The sequence below is a fragment of the Heterodontus francisci genome, chromosome 19 (genome assembly GCF_036365525.1).
Source record: "Heterodontus francisci isolate sHetFra1 chromosome 19, sHetFra1.hap1, whole genome shotgun sequence".
Classification (NCBI taxonomy): domain Eukaryota; kingdom Metazoa; phylum Chordata; class Chondrichthyes; order Heterodontiformes; family Heterodontidae; genus Heterodontus; species Heterodontus francisci.
Genome location: NC_090389.1, coordinates 90,887,904 through 90,914,885, shown reverse-complemented (window position 1 = coordinate 90,914,885; position 26,982 = coordinate 90,887,904). Strand labels below are relative to the sequence as shown.

Here is a 26,982-nt window from a genome sequence, read left to right as displayed (position 1 = left end):
AGATGCATCAGCGTTACACTACCCGAACCACTAGCAGCACAAAACCGCTACACTGAGCGAATCCAGAGGCTCTTCCCTACTGCCGAGAAAAAAAAAATAGGATCTAGAATTCTGGTACTGCAAGGCCATCTATACTGTCCTCGATTCATTACCTTACTGCTGACCAGCTGTGTGGCCTTAACAAGAGTCACATCAGCTCTCAGCTGGCGAGTCTCACCAAGGGCTCTTAAGGGCAGAATTCTTGAGCTAGCCCAGGAATTCCCTCCAACAAGGGGTTGGTGGGGGGGTGGGGAGAGGGTGTGAGAGAAGGAGGAAGCTGAAGATCCATCTATGGCTAGAGCTTTGATCCCACCCCATTGTCTCATTCCTCGATTGGAGACCCATCCCAGTTGCATCTTCACCTAATCTAGAATAATCAAGCTGTGTGTCTCCACACAGCTGGCTGAGATCGAGTGATCCAACTCTTGGGGCCTTGGATCACATCTCTCCATACTGCTCTTCATACCACCTGAGAACAGATGGCCTCAGTTTAATGTTTCATTTGAAAGACTGAACCGCCTCAGCACTGCATTGGAGTGTCAGCCTGGATTGTGTGTTCAAGTCTCTGGAGTATAGCTTGAACCCACAAGCTTCCAGTTCATAGGTGACAATGCTACCCACTGAGCCAAAGTGGACACACTACAGTTCCTGATGATCAGATTTCAAAGTCTGCAGTGTGAGTTTGCATGTTCCCTGTGCTGATGGACAGTAGATGCTTCTCCCTCTGGTGAAATCCTCTGACCACTGACCTGGGCTCTCACCTGGTTTGAAAAATTAGAGTGAAGTCCTGTTCTCGGAAAAGCACCTTAGACACAGATTTGCAAATCTCCTTCACGTACACATGCACCACCATGGCATCTGTGCCTTTCTCATAGGAGTCATACTTCACGAAGCTCAGATTCACATAACTATCTGGGACTGTAAGACATTAAAGAAAAAACAATTAGTGTTAATATAATTTCAGGCAATATACATAGCTTCAGTACAATACTACTGCCCATGACAGCAGTCTGTTGAGAACACTTTTCACAATTGTTGATTTACTCAAAGCCCAGAATCACAACCTGAGTTACAGATGAGGAATACCATTTGGGGACCATCCAAAAGAGCCTAGTGTCTACTCCCCAGCATAGTATCCACCTGTGCCTTAAATGATTCAAGTGTTTTACACCTTCATGGCTTTATTAGGGAATCTAGCTCAAGTGATGATCAACATGTGGTTAAGAACTTCCTGACATTAGTCTTCGATTTACCTTTTATTTCACTAGTTTGACCCTATGACCTTTTGTCCTACTCACAACTTGAAGTATTAGGAACATAGGAGCAGAAGTAGGCCATTCAGCCCATCGAGCCTGCTCTGCCATTCAATATGATAGTGGCTGATCATCCACTTCAATGCCTTTTTCCCCACACTATCCCCATATCCCCTTATGTCATTTGTATTTAGAAATCTGTCAGTCTCTGCTTTAAACATTCTCAATGACTGAGCTTCCACAGCCCTGTGGGGTAGAGAATTCCAAAGATTCACAACCCTCTGAGTAAAAAAAATTTCTCCTCATCTCTGTCCTAAGTGGCTTCCCAATTATTTTGAAATTTTGTCCCCTGGTTCCAGACTCCCCAACCAGGGAAAACATCTTATCTGCATCTACCCTGTCTACCTAGATTTACCACTTTCCATTTCATGAACAATCTTTTAAGCCTTTATTAGATCACTGCACACACATCTCCTTTCAAAGCTGGGAAGTCCAAGTCCCATCAGTCTTTCTTCATAAATCAGGATCTTGACCCTTGGGACCTGCTTTTTTTTAAAAAATTCATTTATGGGATGTAGGAGTCACTGGCCAGGCCAGCATTTATTGCCCATCCCTAGTTGCCCTGGAGTATGTGGTGGTGAGCTGCCTTCTTGAACCACTGTAGTCCATTTGGGGTAGGGATACCCACAGTGCTGTCAGGAAGGGAGTTCCAGGATTTTGACCCAGCGACAGTGAAGAAACAGCGCTAAAGTTCCAAGTCAGGATGGTGTGTGACTTGGAGGGGAACTTGCAGGTGGTGGTGTTCCCATGTATTTGCTGCCCTTGTCCTTCTAGTTGGAAGAGGTGTGGGTTTGGAAGGTGCTGTCTAAGCAGCCTTGGTGCATTGCTGCAGTGCATCTTGTAGATGGTACACACTGCTGCCACTGTGCATAGGTGGTGGAGGGAGTGAATGTTCGTAGATGGGGTGCCAATCAAGCGGGCTGCTTTGTCCTGGATGGTGTCGAGCATCTTGAGTGTTGTTGGAGCTGCACCCATCCAGGCACGTGGAGAGTATTCCATCACACTCCTGACTTGTGCCTTGTAGTTGGTGGACAGGCTTTGGGGAGTCAGGAGGTGAGTTACTCGCCTCAGGATTCCTAGCCTTTGACCTGTTCTTGTAGCCACGGTATTTATATGGCTACTCCAGTTCAGTTTCTGGTCAATGGTAGCCCCTAGGATGTTGATAGTGGGGGATTCAGTGATGGTAATGCCGGTGAATGTCAAGGGGAGATGGTTAGATTCTCTCTTGTTGGAGAGGGTCATTGCCTGGCACTTGTGTGATGCGAATGTGACTTGCCACTTATCAGCCCAAGCCTGGATATTGTCCAGGTCTTGCTGCATTTCTACACAGACTGCTTCAGTATCTGAGGAGTCACGAATGGTGCTGAACATTGTGCAATCAGCAAACATCCCCACTTCTGACCTTATGATTGAAGGAAGGTCATTGATGAAGCAGCTGAAGATGGTTGAGCCCAGGACACTACCCTGAGGAACTCCTGCAGTGATGCCTTGGAGCTCAGATGATTGACCTCCAACAACCACAACCATCTTCCTTTGCGCTAGGTATGACTCCAGCCAGCAGAGGGTTTCCCCCCCCCGATTTCCATTGACTTCAGTTTTGCTAGGGCTCCTTGATGCCATACTCGGTCAAATGCCACCTTGATGTCAAGGGCAGTCACTCTCACCTCACTTCTTGAGTTCAGCTCTTTTGTCCATATTTGAACCAAGGCTGTAATGAGGTCAGGAGCTGCGTGGCCCTGGCGGAACCCAAACTGAGTGTCACTGAGCAGGTTATTGCGAAGCAAGTGCCGCTTGATGGCACTGTTGATGACACCTTCCATCACTTTACTGATGATTGAGAGTAGGCTGATGGGGCGGTAATTGGCCGGGTTGGACTTGTCCTGCTTTTTGTGTACAGGACATACCTGGGCAATTTTCCACATTGCAGGGTAGATGATAGTGTTGTTGCTGTATTGGAACAGCTTGGCGAGGGGCGCAGCAAGTTCTGGAGCACAGGTCTTCAGTACTATTGCCAGAATATTGTCAGGGCCCATAGCTTTTGCAGTATTCAGTGCCTTCAGTAGTTTCTTGATATCACGTGGAGTGAATCGAATTGGCTGAAGTCTGGCATCTGTGATGCTGGGGACTTCAGGAGGAGTCCGAGATGGATCATCAACTCAGCACTTCTGGCTGAAGATTGTTGCAAATCTTCTTCTTCTTTGGCCTCCTTGTCTCGAGAGACAATGGGTAAGCACCTGGAGGTGGTCAGTGGTGTCAGTCGCTGCGAGGCAACTATGAAGTGACCTCTCCATGGCGCATGCCTGGGCGAATGTATGGAGGTTGAGAGTTGCCCAAGCGTCAAAACCCCCCTCTTGGCCTTTCTGGTGGGGTCCAAAGGAGTGCAGAGCCTTATCTTTTGCACTGATGTGCTGGGCTCCCCCATCATTGAGGATGGGGATAGTTGTGGAGCCACCTCCTCCAGTTAGTTGTTTAATTGTCCACCACCATTCATGTCAGGATGTGGCAGGACTGCAGAGCTTCGATCTGATCTGTTGGTTATGGGATCGCTTAGCTCTGTCTATCGCATGCTGTTTACGCAGTTTGGCATGCAAGTAGTCCTGGGTTGTAGTTTCACCAGGTTGACACCTCATTTTGAGGTATGCCTGGTGCTGCTCCTGGCATGCCCTCCTGCACTCTTCATTGAACCAGGGTTGGTCTCCTGGCTTGATGGTAATGGTAGAGTGGGGGATATGCCAGGCCATGAGGCTACTGATTGTGGTTGAGTACAATTCTGCTGCTGTTGATGGCCCACAGCGCCTCATGGATGCCCAGTTTTGCATTGCTAGATCTGTTCGAAATCTATCCCATTTAGTGATAGTGCCACAGAACACGATGGACGGTATCATTAATGTGAAGGTGGGACTTCGTCTACACAAGGACTGTGCGGTGGTCACTCCCACCAATACTGTCATGGACAGAAGCATCTGCGGCAGGCAGATTGGTGAGGACGAGATCAATTATGTTTTTCCCTCTTGTTGGTTCCCCCATCACCTGCCGCAGACCCAGTCTAGCAGCTATGTTCTTTAGGACTCGGCCAGCTCGGTCAGTAGTGGTGCTACCGAGCCACTCTTGGTGATGGAAATCAGCACTTTAATGTTTCCCTTTGCATCTGTGACCAGATGGGACCCAGTGCTCAAGGTATGACTTGATCGTGGCGTTATTGGACATATTCCACTACTTGGGCCATTGGCTTTGTTTTTTTTTTGATTGCTGTGCTGTATTTGTTGGACGTGTTGAGTTTACAAAGAGTCATGGGCCTATTTTAGAGCCAGAGTTATACAGCACAGAAACAGGCCCTTCGGCCCATCGTGTCTGTGCCGGCCATCAAGCACCTAACTATTCTAATCCCATTTTCCAGCACTTGGCCTGTAGCCTTGTATGCTATGGCATTTCAAGTGCTCATCTAAAGACTTCTTAAATGTTGTGAGCGTTCCTGCCTCTCCCACCTCTTCAGGCAGTGCGTTCCAGATTCCAACCACCCTCAGTGAAAAGATTTTCCTCAAATCCTCTCTAAACCTCCTGCCCCTTACCTTAAATCTATGCCCCCTGGTTATTGATCCTGCTGCTAAGGGAAAAAGTTTTCCTATCTAACCTATCAATGCCCCTAATAATTTTGTATACCTCAATCATGTCCCCCCTCAGCCTTCTCTGCTCTAAGGAAAACAACCTCAGCCTTTTCAGTCTCTCTGCATAGCCGAAATGCTCCAGCCCAGGTAACATCCTGGCGAATTTCCTCTGTACCCTCTCCAGTGCAATCACATCCTTCCTGTCGTGTGGTGCCCTGAACTGTACACAGTACTTCAGCTGTGGCCTAACTAGCATTTTATGGAGCTCCATCATAACCTCCCTGCTCTTATATTCTATGCCTCGGCTGATAAAGGCAAGTATCCCATTTGCCTTCCTAACCATCTTATCTATCTGTGCTGCTGCCTTCAGTGATCTGTGGACAAATACACCAAGGTCCCTCTGACCTTCTGTACTTCCTAGGGTCCTAACCATCCATTGTATATTCCCTTGCCTTGTTAATCCTCCCAAAATGCATCACCTCACACTTCTCAGGATTAAATTCCATTTGCCACTGCTACGCCCATCTTACCAGCCCATCTATAGCATCCTGAAATCTAAGGTTTTCATCCTCTCGAATTTACACCACCAATTTTCGTGTCATCTGCCAACTTACCATACCTCCTATAACAAAGAACAAAGAACAGTACAGCACAGGAACAGGCCATTCGGCCCTCCAAGCCTGCGCCGATCTTGGTGCCTGTCTAAACTAAAACCTTCCGCACTTCCGGGGACCACATCCCTCTATTCCCATCCTATTCATGTATTCGTCAAGATGCCTCTTAAACGTCGCTATCGTATCTGCTTCCACCACCTCCCCCGGCAGCAAGTTCCAGGTATTCACCACCCTCTGTGTAAAGAACTTGCCTCGCACATCCCCTCTAAACTTTGCCCCTCGCATCTTAAACCTATGCCCCCTCGTAACTGACTCTTCCACCCTGGGAAAAAGCTTCTGACTATCCACTCTGTCCATGCCACTCATAACTTTGTAAACCTCTATCATGTCGCTCCTCCACCTCCGGCGTTTCAGTGAAAACAAATCAGAGTTTATCCAACCTTCCTCACAGCTAATGCCCTCCAGACCAGGCAACATCCTGGTAAACCTCTTCTGTACCCTCTCCAAAGCCTCCACGTCCTTCTGGTAGTGTGGCAACTACAATTGCACGCAACATTCTAAGTGTGGCCTAACTAAAGTTCTGTATCACTGCAGCATGACTTGCCAATTTTTATACTCTATGCCCCGACCGATGAAGGCAAGCATGCCGTATGCCTTCTTGACGACCTTATCCACCTGCGTTGCCACTTTGTGACCTGTGGGCCTGTACGCCCAGATCTGTCTGTCAATACTCCTCAGGGTTCTGCCATTTACTGTATACTTCGCACCTATATTCACATCTAAATCATAAATGTACACTACAAACAGCAAGGGTCCCAGCACCGATCCCTGCGGTACACTATTGGTCACAGGCTTCCACTGGCAAAAACAACCCTCGACCATCACCCTCTGCCTCCTGCCATTAAGCCAATTTTGGATCCACTTTGCCAAATTGCCCTGGATCCCATGGGCTCTTACCTTCTTAACCAATCTCCTACACAGGTCCTTATCAAAAGCCTTACTGCAGGCCATGTAGACTACATCAACTGCTTTACACATGATCTGCACATCTAGTCACCAACTCAAAAAATTCAAATCAAGTTAGTTTGACATGATCTCTCCCTGATAAAGCCATGCTCACTATCCCTGATTAATCCCTGCCTCTCCAAGTGGCGAGTAATCCTGTCCCTCAGAATTATTTCCAATAATTTCCCTACCATTGATGTTAGACTCATCGGCCTGTAATTATCTGGTTTATCCCTGCTACCCTTCTTGAATAATGGCACCACATTCTCTGTCCTCCAGTCCTCTGGCACCTCTCCTGTGGCCAGAGAGGATTTGAAAATTTGTGTCAGAGCCCCTGCTATCTCCTCCCTTGCCTCACTTAACAGCCTGGCATACATCTCATCTGGGCCTGGGGATTTATCCACTTTTAAGCCCGCTAAAACAGCTAATATTTCCTCCCTTTCAATGCTAATATGTTCAAGTATATCACAATCCCGCTCCCTGATCTCTACACCTATATTGTCCTTCTCCATAGTGAACACAGATGCAAAGTAATCATTGAAAACCTCACCCATGTCCTCCGCCTCCACACACAGATAGCCACTCTGGTCCCTAATGGGACCAACTCTTTCCTTGGTTATCCTCTTGCCCTTAATATACTTATAAAACGCCTTAGGATTTTTCTTTATATTGACTGCCAGTGCATTTTCATGCCCCCTCTTCGCTATCCTGATTACTTTTTTTTAGTACCCCCCGCCCCTACACTTTCTATACTCCTCTCGTGTCTCCGCTGTTTTCAGTGCTCCGAATCTGCCAAAAGCCTCCTTTTTTTCCCTGATCCAATACTCTATATCCCTTGACATCTAGGGTTCCCTGGACCTGTTGGTCCTACCCTTCACCTTAACGGGTACATGTTTATTCTGAACCCTCACTATTTCCTCTTTGAATGACTCCCACTGGTCTAATGTAGAAAAGTAGCTGCTCCCAGTCCACTTTGGCCAGATCCTGTTTTATCATATTGAAATCGGCCTTCTCCAAATTTATTTCTGGCCCCGTCTTTGTCCTTTTCCATAACTACCTTAAATCTTAGAGTTATGGTCACTATTCCCAAAATGCTCCCCCACTGACACTTCTACCACTTGTCCAGCTTCATTCCCTAGGATTAGGTCCAGTACTGTCCCTTCTCTTGCTGGACTTTCTATGTACTGGCTCAAAAAGCTCTCCTGTATGCATTTTAAGAATTCCGCCCTCTTTAAGCCTTTTACATTAAGACTATCCCAGTTGATATTAGAAATATAGAAAAAAAAACAGAAAATAGGAGGCAGCCATTCGGCCCTTCGAGCCTGCTCCGCCATTCATTATGACCATGGCTGATCATCCAATTCAGTAACCTGTTCCCGCTTTCTCCCCATACCCTTTGATCCCTTTCGCCCCAAGAGCTATATCTAACTCCTTCTTGAAAACATACAATGTTTTGGCCTCAACTGCTTTCTGTGGTAGCGAATTCCACAGGCTCACCACTCTCTGGGTGAAGAAATTTCTCCTCATCTCAGTCCTGAAAAGTTTACCCTGTATCCTTAGACTGTGACTCCTGGTTCTGGACTCACCCACCATCGGGAACATCCTTCCTGCATCTACATGTCAAGTCCTGTGAGATCCCCCCCTCACTCTTCTGAACTCCAGCGAATATAATCCTAACCGACCCTATCTCTCCTATGTCAGTCCCGCCATCCCAGGAATCAGTCTGGTAAACCTTTGCTGCACTCCCTCTATAGCAAGAACATCCTTCCTCAGATGAGGATACAAAAACTGCACACAATATTTCAGGTGTGGCCTCACCAAGGTCCTGTATAATTTCAGCAAGACATATACTATACTCGAATCCTCTCGCTACGAAGGCCTTTTTTTTTAACCGCCTGTTAAGTAAATTAGCTAAGTTGAAATCTCGTATTACCCTATTATTTTTACACCTCTCAGATTTGCCTACATATCTGCTCCTCTATCTCTCCCTGACTGTTTGGAGGCCTGTAGTACACTCCCAGCCAAGTGATTGCCCCCTTTGTTTTTAAGTTCTACCCATATGGCCTCATTTGAAGAACTTTCTAAGATATCATCCCTCCGTACTGCAGTAATTAACTCCTGAATCAAAAGTGCAATGCCAACTCCTCTTTTATCCCCTCCCCTATCACGCTTGAAGATTCTATACCCTGGAATACTGAGTTGCCAGTCCTGCCTCTCCCTGAACTTGAGCTTCATCCCATGCTATTTCAGCTCCATTCATGGATCATGTTTGTTGCCTGATTGTCCTTCCCATGCTCAGTACTTTTCACTTGTCTACATTAAATTTCATTATTAACCCCACTTACACATTTTGTCCAATGTATTCTGTGATTTCTGAGCTGCCTCCCAATTCTACTGCCACCATCCCCCCAGTTTGGCATTGCCTGAAATGTAATCATTTTGCACAGTTTGTGAAACCAAATCACTGATGTGCATTAGTGACATGTCCTTTGCTCGACGTTCACCTTGAATAATTCTGCAACCCTGCAACAAGAAACCAATTCCCAATAAACCTCATACACCACATTCTGTACAAGCTCCTGTTTCCATTTCTCTCCAAGTGCATCTTCTTTGGCCTCCTTGTCTCGAGAGACAATGGGTAAGCACCTGGAGGTGGTCAGTGGTGTCAGTCGCTGCGAGGCAACTATGAAGTGACCTCTCCATGGCGCATGCCTGGGCGAATGTATGGAGGTTGAGAGTTGCCCAAGCGTCAAAACCCCCCTCTTGGCCTTTCTGGTGGGGTCCAAAGGAGTGCAGAGCACGACGTTTGGCACCAGTATGGCTGCAGGAACTGCCGGAAACATGCCAAAGGTGACACATGACCGCCTACGGGGATCCGCTCCGGATTTTCTGTTAGGGTTTACTCCCTTAGCCTTGCCTTCCTGAAAAATGGTACATTTACTGTCCTCCAGTTATAGTCACAGAATATGAAACTCTAATTGGAAACTGTTTTCTCCTGAGTTGAAAAGGCAGGTTAACATCTGATGGGCTCAATATTGTTCGAGGAATAAACAGCTTATTTCCTTGAAATCTGCCTGTTATAATTTCAGCATCTATCATCGAAGAAAACAGCTTCCTAACTATCAATCTTGTTCCATTACCAAGCCCTGGTTTAGGATGCAATGAACTTGGAAAATTGACACTTCTCCAGACTCTTACCCATATGGCACATCAGACCCAGGGGAAATACCTGTGTCTGTTCTTCACACTGAAACCTTGGGAGTGTGATCTGTATCACGTGACCATGTCCTTGAGGTCTATAGGAGACAGGCAGTCGCAACATACTTTGAATTAGCTGGGACATTACTGGCTCAAACATTGTTTCACAGGAGCTGGTATCAAATGCCTTCCTGCCCTTTTTGGATTGCAACTGCAGAACCCGTTATCTTCCAACGTCATTTCCTCAATCATCAGCTGCTTTAACATACAAAATGTTCCCAGAAGGAAACATCTAACTAATCTGACAGCATCTCCAGAGGTGTGGAACACAACTCAAAGTTGAGAGGAACATGCCTGGATCATTATTTTGAACAAAAGCATTCACAACAGGATCCCATTAACTTACAAAGTGCTGAAACACTCATGGAAACTTTGCCCAAGGTTTACCAACACAAAATCTTACAGAAGGAGCCATTCGCCCATCGTGCCTGTGCTGGCTCTTTGAAAGCGCTATCAAATTAGTCCCATTCCCCTGCTTTCCCTATAGCTCTGCAAATTTAAACTTTAAGTATTTATCCAAATCCCTTTTGAAAGTTATTATTGAACCTGCTTTCACCACCCTTTCAGACATTCCAGATCATAACAACTCAGTGTGAAATTATCCTAATTCTCCCTGTGCTTCTTTTGCAAATTAGAAAATCTGTGCCCTCTGGTTACCAACACCTCCTGCCAGTGGAATAGTTACTCTATCAAAATGCCTTAATTTCACCTCAATTTTGACTAACAATTAAATCTTCCTCGAACATAGCTCTGATCAGACACCTATAGGATATATAACATGGTTCCAAACCTATGTTGACAGGCTACAAAGGTGTGTGCTTGATACACAAGTTGATAATGAACACTGAGCTAGCCTGAGACAGACACATATGCGGATCCCAGCAAAGATCCTCCGAATGTTTTTCATTTTATGGCAGCGAGATAGACACAGACACGATTTGTGCCAAAATAAAAGCAAAATACTGCTGATGCTGGAAATCTGAAATAAAAACAAGAAATGCTGGAAATACTCAGCAGGTCTGGCAGCATCCTGTGGAGAGAGAAGTAGAGTTAACGTTTCAGGTCAGCGACCCTTCATCAGAACTGGCTGTAACCAGAAATCAACCTTCCCAGCAAATCCAGACAAAGATTGTTTCCTGAAAGCTGTTTTCTGCACACTCTGAATTTACTGCTACAGCAGGGACTGGGATCAACAGACATTTCCACCCCCCCCCCCCCAACCCCCTCCCCAAAACCCCCAAGTAGTTGCCATTAATTTCTGAGGCTGTTAAGGCAAAGGCAACACACCTCAAAACATGGCGATTGTGAGAGTTCATGTCCAAACAAAACATGCATCATCACAATGAAATCTGTGGATTGACAAAATTAATCTCAATGCTAAACAACCCAACTTTCCAATAAAAGGAGACAATAAATAAGAACACAAGGTTGTGCAAAATCTGGTACCATACTACATGTGAACCTAAGGGACAGGATGAAGGATGTGCATTTAGAAAGGTTGAAGGCCACTGCCTAGAGCCCTCCCTGCATATAATTTAGAAGTTCTTACAGTACGCTAAGGATAAATGAATGCAGAACAATGATAGTTAGATGTGATCTGCAAATATCTCCTAGTTCATACTAGTTCAGTTCTAAGAGACTAATTGTTAAATATTATGGGGAACAAAGTTTAAGTATTTAACCAACTGGAGAGCGAGCATATATTCACAGCTTTACACAGGAATGGAAGGGAACATAGGACATCTCTGCAATGTCAACCAGTCCTTAAATAAAAGTCAACTTTGAGTTTCCTACAGGTGATTAGATCACAAAAAGCCTTTCACAACAGTCTGTACTTACTGCCCACTGCTGAGCAGATCTCAGCTTCACAGGATGTTTTAGATGGCATTATTCTAACAAGCTGTATGAAAGCAGCAAGATTGGTGATAGTTAAAATGTATAAAGTTGCAAAATGACTAATGTACAAGTTTAGATGATTAAAAATCCAGAAATAATAAAATTGTCTTTGTGAGACATTAGATATAATCAAATTTGTTTGTGTTACACTCCCTAATGGTCTAAGTAAGAGCACTGCCTGGTATGGTCCTGAAGCACATAGAACAGGAGTTTTGATGCTAGGTCTGTGCTAAGATGCTGTCAGCCTGAACATCAATTGAGGAGCTGGAATTGGAATCAGTGCCCCCGGAAAGAAAACAAAATCAGCCACGGTTCCTGCTTCTAGTCAGCATCCATTGATCCCTGCTAGAAAGGATGCACATTTGATGTTGGATAAATGGTAGAATGGGATTTGGCTCATAATGCCATTGAATATGCTGCTAACCAAGGTTATAATTATCAGGAAGGATTGAACAGGCTGAGGCTCTTTTCCCTGGAAAAAGAGAAGACTGCAGGGGAGGTGGGGTGACCTGATAGAAGTCTTAAAAATTATGTAAGGGTTTGATAGGGGAGACAGAGAAGCAGCTTTGGAGGGAGAGACCAGTACTAGAGGTCATAAATACAAGATAGCATAGATGTATTTGAGAAGAAGCCAGCTAAGTATGAGGGAGAAAGGAATAGAAGGGTATTTTGATGGGGTTAAATGAAGTAGGTAGGGAGGAGGCTCATGTGGAGCATATCATATACACCAGCATAGACTAATTGGGCTGAATGGCCTGTTTCTGTTCTGTCAGGAAAACTGGCAAAAACTGAAGTGTTTCAATTGTACTTTTTCCCCCACATGTTTAATTTAAAAACGTGCATCAGCCCATTACCTTCAAGTTTTTCGTCAGCAGGCTCCTCCTTTGTTTGATCAGTCTTTTCCACAGATGAGCTAGGTAGTGCTGCAGTATCTTCAGCAGGTCTTTCCACTGGGAGATTTCCTCCAGTTATTTGTTCAACAGGGTCCACTTGCTTCCCAACAGATCTTCCAACACAGTTCTCATTTGGACAAGGGCTTTGAGTCAGAGGTTTCTCCACTGCTGCTTCAGTGACCCCAAAACTGTCTCCAACAGGTTCCTGAGTCTTAACCTCTGCTGCACCCACTACCTGTTCCATAGGAACATTTACACTTGAAGTCTTTGCTACAGCTTCACAGAGTAACCCAGCTGTTACAGCATTGATATCCTGGTTCTTGGGCAGCAATTTCTCAGTCACTTCCACCTTTTGGGAAGAAAATACAAGCATTAGTCTCAATGGCAATTTAATCGGTGTTTCACTCAACAACATTATAGGTCAGTTCTTCACGAGATCAGTCAAGATGAAGATGTATTGGCCCATTTGATTGCTTGCTTCCTGATTGTCAATCTAACTATCTTCGACAGCAACGTGCTTTTACATAGCTCTTTCAACACCAAGGTATTACAAAGTCTGACAAAAATGGACAAAAGGAGGAGATTTAGGAGGAGTGACCAAAAGCTTGGTCAGAAGTAAATTTCAGGAGGGTGTTGAAGGAGGGCAGAGAGATGGGGAGGCAGAGAGGTCTTCCCATTGCAGCACCAGCTATACCCATCCTAACAAAACTGGCCACCTGCTGTTTACCTTAACCTCGGTGTAAAAAATACTTGACTTTTGAAATAAACCTACCTGATCCTGTGCTATCTTATCTTGATGCCCTGGTGTATCTCCAAGTACTGCTCAGTTGTATTATCTCTATACTGCTCAGTGTCTTATATAACTTGCTTATGACCCATCAGAAGCATCTCTCCTGAAGGTTGAAGAGGTACAGTTCGACCAGTCTTTCCTCCAAGCTCTTCTCGGTCAACTGGGAGCAGTCTCATTGTTCACTCCTGCCTGGACAGCTCCCTTACATTGTGGTGACCAGAATTGCACCACTACTTCAGGTGGAACCTGGCCATGGCATTTTGCAACTTCAGCATGACCTCCAGGAATCTGAACTGATCTGCACTTACTACCCACCTTCCTATGTGCTTTGTTTATTGGTAACTCACTCTTTAGACAAGATGAGTGACAAGACAACTAACACCTCTAGTCCTCTATCAGCATCTTATTTTGACAAGTTCTGTCCCACCCATGAAGAACACATGCCTGCTAACTTTAGTTCCAACATAAAGCCTTTATGAATTTCATTCATCTCTGATCAGCCAAACCACTAACCTGAATAAGAGCCAGTGAGGCTATGGTACAGCAGTGGTTCTGATACTGAACTAGCAACCAAGAGGTCACAAGTTCAGATCCCATCATAAGCTGTGAGACTGAATCAATAAAATCTGGCCTTTTGTGGGCTGGCTGGCAAAATGACCATGAAATCTGCTCGATTGTCAGAAAGGCCAACTGGTTCACCGATATCAATAAACTGTCTGTGCCTACACAACTGGTTCACCGATATCACTATCCTGTCTGTGCCTACACAACTGGTTCACCGATATCACTATCCTGTCTGTGCCTACACAACTGGTTCACCGATATCACTATCCTGTCTGTGCCTACACAACTGGTTCACCGATATCACTATCCTGTCTGTGCCTACACAACTGGTTCACCGATATCACTATCCTGTCTGTGCCTACACAACTGGTTCACCGATATCACTATCCTGTCTGTGCCTACACAACTGGTTCACCGATATCACTATCCTGTCTGTGCCTACACAACTGGTTCACCGATATCACTATCCTGTCTGTGCCTACACAACTGGTACACCGATATCACTATCCTGTCTGTGCCTACACAACTGGTACACCGATATCACTATCCTGTCTGTTCTTGCACAACTGGTTCACCGATATCACTATCCTGTCTGTGCCTACACAACTGGTACACCGATATCACTATCCTGTCTGTGCCTACACAACTGGTACACCGATATCACTATCCTGTCTGTGCCTACACAACTGGTACACCGATATCACTATCCTGTCTGTGCCTACACAACTGGTACACAGATATCACTATCCTGTCTGCGCCTACACAAGATTCTTGCCCACACTATGCTGTTGAGATAATGTCAGAGTCAGAGTATTACAGCACAGAAACAGGCCCTTCGGCCCAACACGCCTGCGCTTATCATCAAGCACCCGTCCAAAACTAATCCCACTTCTCCGCAGTTGGCCCGTAGCCTTATGTTATGGCGTTTCAAGTGATCATCTAAATACTTTTTAAATATCGTGAGTGTTCCTGCCTCTATCACCCCTTCAGGAAGTGTGTTCCAGATTCCAATCACCCTGAGGGAAAATCTTTTCCTCAACTCCCCTCTAAACCTCCTGCCCCTTACTTTAAACCTATGCCCCCTAGTTACTGACCTCTCCGCTAAGAGAAAAAGTTTCTTCCTATCTAACCTATCAATGCCCCTTAATTTTGTATACGTCACTCAAGTTCCCCCCTCAGCATTCTCTGCTTCAAGGAAAACAACCCCAGCCTATCCAGTCTCTCTTCATAACTGAAATGCTCCAGCCCAGGCAACATCCTGGTGAATCTCCTCTGCAGTCTCTCCAGTGCAATCACATCCTTCCTATAGTGTGGTGATCAGAACTGTACACAGGACTCCAGCTGCAGCCTAACCAGTGTTTTATACAGCTCCATCATAACCTCCCTGATCTTATAATCTATACCTCGGCTAATAAAGGCAAGTATCCCGTATGCCTTCCTAACCACCTCATCGATCTGTGCTGCTGCTTTCAGTGATCTATGGACAAGCACCCCAAGATCCCTCTGACTCTTTGTACTCCCTAGGGTCCAACCAACCATTGTATATTCTCTTGCCTTGTTAGTCCTCCCAAAGTGCATTACCTCACACTTTTCAAGATTAAATTCCATTTGCCACAGCTCCGCCCATCTTACCAGCCCATCTATATCGTCCAGTAATCTAAGGCCTTCTTCCTCACTATTTACGACACCACCAATTTTTGTGTCATCTGCGAACTTACTGATCATACCTCCTAAATTCACGTCTAAATCATTAATGTACGCTACAAACAGCAAGGGTCTCAGCACTGATCCCTGCGGTATCCCACTGGTCACAGGCCTCCATTCGTAAAAACAACCCTCGACCATCACCTGTGTCTCCTTCCACTAAGCCAATTTTGAATCCAACTTGTCAAATTACCCTGGATCCCATGGGCTCTTACCTTCTTAAACAATCGCCCATGTGGGACCTTATCAAAAACCTTACAGAAGTCTATGTAGAGGACATTAACTGCTTTACCCTCATCTACACCACTAGCCACCTCCTCGAAAAATTCAATCAAGTTAGACACCATCTCCCTCTGACAAAGCCATGCTGACAATCCCTGCCTCGCCAAATGGAGATTAATCCTGTCTCAGAATTTCCCTACCACTGATGTTAGACTCACAGGCCGATAATTATCTGGTTTATCCCTGCAACCCTTCTTGAATAATGGTACCACATTCGCTGTCCTCCAATCCTCTGGCACCTCCCCTGAGGCCAGAGAGGATCTGAAAATTTGTGTCAGAGCCCCTGCTATCTCCTCCCTTGCCTAACATGGCAGTCTGGGATACATCTCATCTGAGCCTGGGGATTTATCCACCTTTAAAGCCCGCTAAGACTTCCTCCTTTTCAATGCTAATTTGATCAAGTATATCACAATCGCCCTCCCTGATCACTACACCTACATCGTCCCTCTCCATGGTTAACACAGATGAAAAGTAATCATTTAAAACCTCACTTATGTCCTCCGGCTCCACTCAGCTCCTGACCTCATACAGCTTTGGTTCAAACCTGGACAAAAGAGCTGAACTCAAGAGATGAGGTGAGAGTGACTGCCCTTGACATCAAAGCAGCATTTGACCGAGTATGGCATCGAGGAGCCCTAGCAAAACTGAGGTCAATGGGAATCAGGGTGAAAACTCTCCACTGGCTGGAGTCATACCTAGCACAAAGGAAGATGGTGGTTGTTGTTGGAGGTCAATCATCTGAGCTCCAAGATACCACTGCAGGAGTTCCTCAGGGTAGTGTCCTAGGCCCAACCATCTTCAGCTGCTTCATCAATGACCTTCCTTCAATCATAAGGTCAGAAGTGGGGATGTTTGCTGATGATTGCACAATGTTCAGCACCATTCGTGACTCCTCAGATACTGAAGCAGTCCGTGTAGAAATGCAGCAAGACCTGGACAATATCCAGGCTTGGGCTGATAAGTGGCAAGTAACATTCGCGCCACACAAGTGCCAGGCAATGACCATCTCCAACAAGAGAGAATCTAACCATCTCCCCTTGACATTCAATGGCATTAGCATTGCTGAATCCCCCACTAACAACATCCTAGGGGCTACCATTGACCAGAAACTGAACTGGAGTAGCCATATAAATACTGTGACTACAAGAGCAGGTCAGAGGCTAGGAATCCTGAGGCGAGTAACTCACATCCTGACTCCCCAGTGCCTGTCCACCATCTACAAGGCACAAGTCAGGAGTGTGATGGAATACTCTCCACTTGCCTGGATGGGTGCAGCTCCAACAACACTCGAGAAGGTTGACACCATCCAGGTCAAAGCAGCCCGCTTGATTGGCACCCCATCTACAAACATTCACTCCCTCCACCACCGATGCACAGTGGCAGCAGTGCGTACCATCTACAAGATGCACTGCAGAAATGCACCAAGGCTCCTTAGACAGCACCTTCTAAACCCGCGACCTCTACCAGCTAGAAGGACAATGGCAGCAAATGCATGGCAACACCACCACCTGCAAGTTCCCCTCCAAGTCACACACCATCCTGACATGGAACTATATCAACGTTCCTTCACTGTCGCTGGGTCAAAATCCTGGAACTCCCTTCCTAACAGCACTGTGGGTGTACCTACCCCAAATGGACTGCAGCGGTTCAAGAAGGCAGCTCACCACCACCTTCTCAAGGGCAATTAGGGATGGGCAATAAATGCTGGCCTGGCCAGCGACGCCCAAATCCCATGAATGGATAAAAAAAATAAACACAGATTGCCTCTTAGATCCCTAATGGGCCCCACTTTTTCCCTAGTTATCCTCTCGCCCCTAACATACTTATAAAACGCCTTGGGATTTTCCTTCATCTTGTGTGCCAGTGATTTTTCATGCTCCCTCTTCGCTCTCCTAACTACTTTTTTTTTTTTTTTTAAGTACTCCCCTACACTTTCTATACTCCTCTTGGGCCTGCGCTGTTTCCAGCACTCTGAATCTGCCATACGTCTCCTTTTTTTTCTTATCCAATCCTCTATTATCCCTTGACGTCCAGAGTTCCCTGGAGTTATTGGTCCTACTCTTCACCTTTACGGGAACATTCTGGACCTGAACCCTTGCAATTTCCTTTCTCCCACTGGTCTGATGTAGACGTTCCTATAAGCTGCTGCTCCCAGTTCACTTTGGCCAGATACCGTTTTATCATATTGAAATCTGCTTCCCCCAATTCAGTACTCTTATTTCCAGTCCCTCTATGTCCTTTTCCATAACCCTAAATCTTAATCTTTAACCTCTGAAGTGGCCAACAATCATTTTTTCAGGCCAACTAGAAATGGGCAAAGAATGCGATCTCAGCAACACTGAGAACAGATTTATAAATAAACTCCTGTGACCAATTCACATCAATCTATCTGCAATAGGCATTCAGCTAACAGTCAGAATGTGTTAGTTTAAAAGCCAACTGATCATGAGCAATAAAGGCAACACCTCAGGTACCTAAAGAAGATACATCATTGGTCCAATGGGCAAACCAAGCAACGATCAGTGGCTCAGGTACATGTCAGAACAACGAGTTGGAGAACTCTTCGATTCCACAAGTTTCCAATTTATTTTTGGTTGGGTAAAAAGAGCTACTTTTAAAAATGCTAAAATGAAATAACCTTACACTGGAAAATAAAAACAAAGGAGACTGCATGTTAATTGAGCTGGTGCGATGTACAATAAAACCAGAACTACTGAAAGAAACAAAGGCACAAAGCAGGAAATAAAAATCAAGTTTGTTGTGCCATCGCCATGGCTGTGACTTCATTAACAGGTCCCTGTCTGCTGGCGACAGTGTTATTAGCAGACTGACCATTTCTGACAGCTTCCTCCAGCGTGAGACACAGCTGTTGGACAACGAATGTTCTGCTGTCCCATAAATGCAACAGCTACTCTGGCAACCCAATGGTTCAATAATGCAATCAAGGACTAATCAATCTCTTTTCCTTTTAACTCCCATCCCACTGCTGTAAAGATAAAACGAGTTTTAACTTTACAGAACATGTCCTGTACTGAATTTCTCAGGCTTAATTTCCAAGTCCAAATCTAGCACTCTGCAGGTCAGGCACCCAATCCTACCCAGTCTCAGCTGTGTTTCAACATAGTGGCAAGCCTTGATTTTCTAGTGCATGACTCAAGGTATTACATCAAATGTACAGCCCATTTGGCCCAACTAGTCTATGCCAGTGTTTATGCTCCACACGAGCCTCCTCCCACCCTACTTCATCTCACCCTATCAGCATATACTTCTATTCCTTTCTCCCTCGTGTTTATCCAGCTTCCCCTTAAATGCATCTATACTATTGCCCTCAACCACACCCTGCGGTAGCGAGTTCCACATTCTCACCACTCTGAGTAAAGAACCTTCTCCTGAATTTCTTATTCAATTTGTTTTTTAAGTTTATGACCCCTAGTTTTGGACTGTCCTCAAGTGGAAACGTCTTCTCTCCGTGTACATGATCAAACCCCTTTATTATCTTAAAGACTTCTACTGAAACTGTACTGCAAAAATCCAATACTGACATTAACTACTACTTGGGGTTTTTTTTTATAAAGAGATACAGCACTGAAACAGGCCCTTCGGCCCACCGAGTCTGTGCCGACCATCAACCACCCATTTATACTAATCCCATATTCCTACCACATCCCCACCTGTCCCTATATTCCCCTACCACCTACCTATCTATACTAGGGGCAATTTATAATGGCCAATTTACCTATCAACCTGCAAGTCTTTGGTGGTGGGAGGAAACCGGAGTACCCGGAGAAAACCCACGCAGAAACAGGGAGAACTTACAAACTCCACACAGGCAGTACCCAGAATTGAACCCGGATTGCTGGAGCTGTGAGGCTGCTGTGCTAACCACTGCGCCACTGTTCCACCCTTTTGGGTGACACTGGCAAGTCCTCATTTATTTCTAAACACCAGTTGCTCAGTGAAAATGATGGGCCACCTCCTTGCACCACTACAGTCTTTGTGGCTGCTTTCATTTGGGCAGGAGTTGAGTGAATTAACTGAAATCTGCAATTTAACACTGAACATTTTATAATCATTAACATGGAATCAGTACAAATATTTCTGTTTGCGCTATTAGGCCAGATTTCTTTAGCCATTTGCACTTCCAAAGTTCTCCTATTGCAGTACTGAGCTATGCAGCAGAAAATGTCCCAGGTCCAATTTTAGCATTGTGCCATGAGTAAACTGCTTGAAGTGGTCCAGTCAGATCTGCAATATCCTTTAGTTAAACTCTGGGAAGTTCAAAGACATTGTGCATAACTCCAACCACAATCCTCTCCACTGCCTTGGGTTGAATCCAATTGTTTGCAACCTTAGCATCTGATCTGATCCCATATCTGCTCCATTACAAAGACCATCTATTTTTACTTGTGTAACATTGCCTGCCTCCAAGTCTAACTCAGGTTATCTGTCGTGGAAACTCTCATCCATGCCTTTATCACATCCAGACTCGACTATTCCCACTCCAATGCTCTGCTGGCCAGCCTCCCTCACTCCAAACTTCAGTTCATCCCAAATTCTGCTCCCTGCATCCTATTTCACACCAAGTCCCACTCAACCATCTGCTCAATGACCTACACTAGCTCCTGGTTACAGTGTCTCATTTAAAATTTTCATCCTCCTGTTTAAATCCTTCCATGGCCTCATCTATCCCCATCTTTGGAACTGCCTTCATCCCTACCACACCCCAAGGACTCTGCTTTCTTCCAACACAAGCTTCCTTGTATATCCCCTACTCCTTTCGCCCCATCATTGGCAATCATGCCTCCAACCACTTAGACAACAAACCATGGAATTCCTTCCCTAAACCTCGACAACCCTCCCCTCGTTAAAACCCACCTTTTTAACCAAGCTGCTTTATCACTACTAATAGCTCCTCCTTTGGCTTAGTGTCCATCTTCTTGTCTGAATACCTTGAAAGTTTTCTGTTAAAGATGCTACATAAATGTAAGTAGTTGTTGTATTCTACAGCCATGGTTAAGCATTCTTTCTGATTTGTTGATAGCTGCCTTGCAGTGGTTGGACATATTGAATGCCAAGTTAACTAAAATCCCTAGATCTCGGAACTTGACCTACAGCTATTTTGTCACATCGAGTACTTGTGGCCCTTTTCATCTTCAAATGTGCAGAATTTGTACCTGTAATCATTTCGAATTGTATGGGTCACATATGCCTATTTTATGTATTTTCCAGCAGGGAAAAAACTCAAACAAAATGGGACCAATTTTTAAACTAAATAGCATTAAACTCATTTAAAAAGAATTTTCAGGATGCAGGAGTTGCTGGCAAGGTAAGCATTTATTACCCATCTCTTGCTGTCCTGAGGTGGAGGAGGTGGGCCTTCTTTTTGAACTGCTGGAAATGATTTTAATATAACAGAGTGTCTTACTAGGCCACTTCAGAGTACAGTTAAGAGTCAACCACATAGCATGGGACTGGAGTCACAAGTTCCCTGCAGTGAACCAGTTGGGGTTTTAAACACAGACAGCTTCATGGTCACTTTTACTGATGCCAGCTTTTTATTCTACATTTTGTTTAAACTGAATTCAAATTCTGAAACTGCTCTGGTGGGATCTGAACTCACGCTCTGCTGATTATTAACCTTAGTCTTTGAATTACTAGTTCAGTAAAATAACCCTTGCACTATTGTATCCCATTTGTGAAAGGATCACCACTAATAGATTAAATTTGTGAAAATGCAGCCTAAAACATTAACAGGCATGGCCAACATACCTCAGCTTTCTCAGCCGATGCTTGAACAGAGTTTGTTCCACTACTTTTATCCTCCATGTGCCAGTCACCCTGGGGACCCCGACCGTTCCTCTTCATTTTAGTTTCAAGCGTGGGGTCAGACAGGCCTCCACCAGCATCACTGGTGCACAATTCGCTTCCTGGACTTTTTGGACGTAATGCAGATCTTGCATCCTGCTCGAGAGAAGCAGTATCCACTCCTTCTGGGCACTTCACAAAGACAGTCTGTGTTGCAACTGGCTCAGGGATTGCAGGAGTGTTTTCCGGATCCTTGCATTGGATGGTGCGTTTTACACCAGGTTCGGGTGGCGATTCAGTCTTTCCTGGCACCTTCATGTTGATCGGACGTTTAACTCCACGCTCAGCTTTAGGTTTCTTCTTTTCAGTGCTGTTGGATGGTTCTCCTGGTTTCACCTCTTCTGCGACATCTTCACTGAACAAATTTTTCTCCTTTCCGATGTCCCTGGGCAGAATCAACGCAGTCTGTTCTTTACCTTTCTTCTGTAAAAGTAATCAGAGAAGTCAATATAAAACATGCATTTGTCAATACATTTTAAAGAATCATAGAATCCTACTGCACAGGAGGTTGCCATTCAGCCTATCATGCCTCTTCAAAAGAGCTATCCAATTAATCTCACTCCCCTGCTCTTTTCCCCATTGACTTGCAAATTTTTCCCCTTAAAGTATTTATCCATTTCTCCTTTGAAATTTACTATTGCATCTGCTTCCACCGCCCTTCCAGGCCAGCACATTCCTGAGCATAACAGCCTGTGTAAAAAAGACACCTCCTCATTTCAGTATTTCAGCATGCCAACTGCTACACGGAGATCTCTGCATGCAATTAAATAAGTAACGGCTTGCTCTCATTGGCAGGTGCATGAAATGGGAGACAGTCTCATGCGTGGATAATACTGGTTGTGAGATAGACAAGACTAGATAAAAGGAACATCTTTAGATTGGCAGACAATGACAAGTTGCATCAGTCATCTTTTGCAACTCATCTACTCCTGGTTAGTTTCCACTTACTCCTACTTGGGGACATTTGATAATTGCCAGTAGTAGTTCCTTAACGTAGTTCAGTTAAATAAACTGGCATGCAATTTCCTTGCAAAACTTCCACCAAAGTGACAAATGTCGAGGCCAATTTTCTACTGATAAAAATATCATGGCAGACTTGCCCAGACAGCATAATCAGTAAACACAATGCCCAGTGTGGAACCAAGTCACACAGACCAGGGTCACAGTTTGCCAACAGCAGCCAGGTCACAGATAACGGTGCTACCGTATTCCTGTGCTAAGCAGAAAGGGGGAGCAAGTGGGGACGGATAAAGATGAAAATAACAGTAAACCAAAACAGCAAGGGTTACCAGTCCTAAACACTCGCCAGTAGGTCATGTTTTTAAGTGCAAATGTTGGTGTCAGATGCCAACACAAAGAATAACCACGTGGCTGTGGCACTGGAGGGTAGCCTATGACTGCATCATAGAATCACATAGCACTGAAGGAGACCATTTGGCCCATCGTGGCTATGCCTGCTATTGCAAGAGCTATCCAATTAGTTCCACTACCCCTGTCCTTTCCCCTGCAAATTTTTTTCACAAGGTTTTATCCAATTCCGTTTGAAAGTTATTACTAAGCCTGTTTCCACCATCCTGGCAATGCATTCCAGATCATAACAACTCACTGCTCTAAAATAAATTCTCATCTGCCTTCGAGTTCTTCCACGTTCATACTTTCTTTAGGCACTGACCAAAAAAACAACCCTTGCATCTCGAAACACAGTACTGCAGAATTATTTAAACAATGGTCACCACAATACATTGAAAGTCAGGCTTGGACTAATGAAGGCACTGCTCTCCCACAATGCTTGCTGAGTGTGAAACCACTCTGTGACCTAAACAGTTTCACTCACTAAAGTCGATGCCTCCATTAATTTGTCTCCCCTATTGGCAGGACAGTGACAGGGAGTAACAGAGTTTGAGGCCACATGCAACATTGATTGTAAGAAGTTGATTCCAATGCATAGCAGCAGCCTAGTCATAATTGAGGTTAACATTCTGCATAATTTATTTATTTTATTTTTATTTAGAGATACAGCACTGAAACAGGCCCTTTGGCCCACCGAGTCTGTGTTGACCATCAACCACCCATTTATACTAATCCTACATTAATCCCATATTCCTACCACATCCCCTTAATTCCCCTACCACCGACCTACACTAGGGGCAATTTACAATGGCCAATTTACCTATCAACCTGCAAGTCTTTGGCTGTGGGAGGAAACCAGAGCACCTGGCAGTCACAGGGAGAACTTGCAAACTCCGCACAGGCAGTACCCAGAATCGTACCCGGGTCGCTGGAGCTGTGAGGCTGCAGTGCTAACCACTGTGTCGCCCTGTATAATTTTCTGTATAAGAAATACACAGAAATTTATTTCATTGAGGTTACAACACGAATCTTTTGAAAACGGATATTGTCAATTAATATTTGAAGTGCTAACTGATAGCATAGTTTCACTGACTTGGCTATTTCAAGCCAGGAAATCTTGTAGCTCTAAAATTAGCTGAGCCATAAAGGAAGGTCACCAGATATATACAACAGTGAAAGTGTGCCCGCTCCTACAGCAAAACTAAAACCACAAAAGAATAGGAGTGGATACAATCCTCCATAATTCATATGCCATCACTCCTACTCTCCATCCCATCACAGACCTGCCTCTTTGTTCTTTCCCTCCACCAAAACGAGTGTTTTGCATCAGTATTCACCAAAGAGAAGGACTTGGTGGATGATGAGCCTAGGGAAGGGAGTGTAGATAGTCTCAGTCATCTCATTATCAAAAAGGAGGTGGTGTTGGGTGTCTTGCAAAGCATTAAAGTAGATTAGTCCCCCGGGCCTGATGGGATCTAGCCTAGAATACTGAGGGAGGCAAGGGAAGAAATTGCTGGGGCCTTGACAGAAATCTGTGCATCCTCATTGGCTACAAGTGAGGTCCCAGAGGACTGGAGAATAGCCAATGTTGTTCCTTTGTTTAAGAAGGGTGGCAAGGATAATCCAGGAAATTATAGGCCGGTGAGCCTTACGTCAGTGGTAGGGAAATTATTAGAGAGGATTCTTCGGGATAGGATTTACTCCCATTTGGAAACAAATGAACTTATTAGCGAGAAGTAGCATGGTTTTGTGAAGGGGAGGTCGTGTCTCACTAATTTGATTGAGTTTTTTTTGAGGAAGTGACACAAAGATGATTGATGAAGGAAGGGCAGTGGATGTTATCTATATGGACTTTAGTAAAGCCTTTGACAAGGTCCCTCATGGCAGACTGGTACAAAAGGTGAAGTCACACGGGATCAGAGGGGAGCTGGCAGGATGGATACAGAACTGGCTCAGTCATAGAAGACAGAGGGTAGCAGTGGATGGGTGCTTTTCTGAATGGAGGGATGAGACTAGTGGTGTTCCGCAGGGATCAGTGCTGGGACCTTTGCTCTTTGTAGTATATATAAATGATTTGGAGGAAAATGTAGCTGGTCTGATTAGTAAGTTTGTGGACGACACAAAGGTTGGTGGAGTTGCGGATAGTGATGAGGATTGTCAGAGGATACAGCAGGATATAAATCGGTTGGAGACTTGGGTGGAGAAATGGCAGATGGATCTTAATCCGGACAAATGTAATGCATTTTGGAAGGTCTAATGCAGGTGGGAACAGTAAATGGCAGAACCCTTAGGAGTATTGACAGGCAGAGAGATCTGGGCGTACAGGTCCACAGGTCACTGAAAGTGGCAACGCAGGTGGATAAGGTAGTCAAGAAGGCATACGGCATGCTTGCCTTCATCGGTCGGGGCATAGAGTATAAAAATTGGCAAGTCATGCTGCAGCTGTACAGAATTTTAGTTAGGCCACAGTTAGAATATTGTGTGCAATTCTGGTCGCCACACTACCAGAAGGACGTTGAGGCTTTGGAGAGGGTACAGAAGAGGTTTACCAGGATGTTGCCTGGTCTGGAGGGCATTAGCTATGAGGAGAGGTTGGATAAACTCGGTTTGTTTTCATTGGAACGACGGAGGTGGAGGGGCGACATGATAAGAGGTTTACAAAGTTATGAGCGGCATGGACAGAGTGGATAGTCAGAAGCTTTTTCCCAGGGTGGAAGAGTCAGTTACTAGGGGACATAGGTTTAGGGTGAGAGGGGCAAAGTTTAGAGGGGATGTGCGAGGCAAGTTCTTTACACAGAGGGTGGGGAGTGCCTGGAACTTGCTGCCGGGGGAGGTGGTGGAAGGAGGTACAAAAGCGACATTTAAGAGGCATCTTGACAAATATATGAATAGGATGGGAATGGAGGGATACGGACCCCGGAAGTGCAGAAGGTGTTAGTTTAGGCAGGCATCAAGATCGGCGCAGGCTTGGAGGGCCGAATGGCCTGTTCCTGTGCTGCTCTTTGTTCTTTGTAAAACACACTTCCCCCTACCCCCAGTCGTTCATTCTTGGCTATAAATTTGCTTAAAAACTGTTAAATCTTTAACTTCTTCCAGTTCTGATGAAAGGTCATTGATCTGAAACAGTAACTCTTGTTTCTCTCTCCACAGATGCTGCCTGACCTTGAGCACTTGCAGCATTTTTTTGTTTTTATTACCACAGATGGGGCTTAAAGGGCGTGTGGGAAACCCACTTTACCACCCAGTTCCAGGGTGTGCAAGGAGAGTGCGATAAACCACTGTATCAACCAATCCCAGAGTGTGAAGTTACACAGTTCCATCCAGTGCCAGTGTGGCCTTAGACAGTTTGACAATCCACTGTACCAGCCAGTCCCAGAGTGTGGAAGGGCAGTGTGATAACTTAATATACCTCTCAGTCTGATAGTGAAAGAGAACAATATGATAACTAACTGCACCACCCAGACCCAGAGTTTGGAAAGAGTGTTGAAAATACATTGCCCCCAGTCCCAGAGTGTGAAAGAACAAGAACACTGCAACTTCCAGTATCAGTGTACATGGACGGAATCACAGAATTGTTACAGTGCAGGAGACGGCCTGCACTGGCTCCAAATGAGTAATTTATCTAGTGCCATTCCCCCACTTTCTCCCCGTAACCCTGCACATTCTTCCTTTTCAGAGAACAGTCGAATTCCCTTTTGAGTGCCTCAATTGAATCAGCCTCCACCAGACACTCAGGCAGTGCATTCCAGATCTTCATGAGATGCAGGCATCACTGTCCGGGTCCGAATTCATTGCCTATCCCTA

At 45.1% G+C, this 26,982-nt stretch overlaps 1 protein-coding gene across 5 annotated transcripts in view; it reads right to left on the bottom strand.

Moving 5' to 3' along the window:
* The window catches only part of usp19 (ubiquitin specific peptidase 19), a 205,714-nt gene that overhangs the window by 80,511 nt on the left and 98,221 nt on the right, over positions 1-26,982 (bottom strand). For all 5 annotated transcript variants that reach the window (XR_010977002.1, XM_068052211.1, XM_068052208.1 and 2 more), the window contains exons 5-7: positions 21,733-22,251; positions 12,585-12,972; positions 801-957 (exon numbers count right to left, since the gene is read on the bottom strand). Coding sequence is in view for 4 of the 5 variants with exons in the window: in XM_068052211.1 (XP_067908312.1) it covers positions 801-957; positions 12,585-12,972; positions 21,733-22,251 (1,064 nt within the window). In the remaining variant the exon portion in view is untranslated. The remainder of the gene's footprint in view (positions 1-800; positions 958-12,584; positions 12,973-21,732; positions 22,252-26,982) is intronic.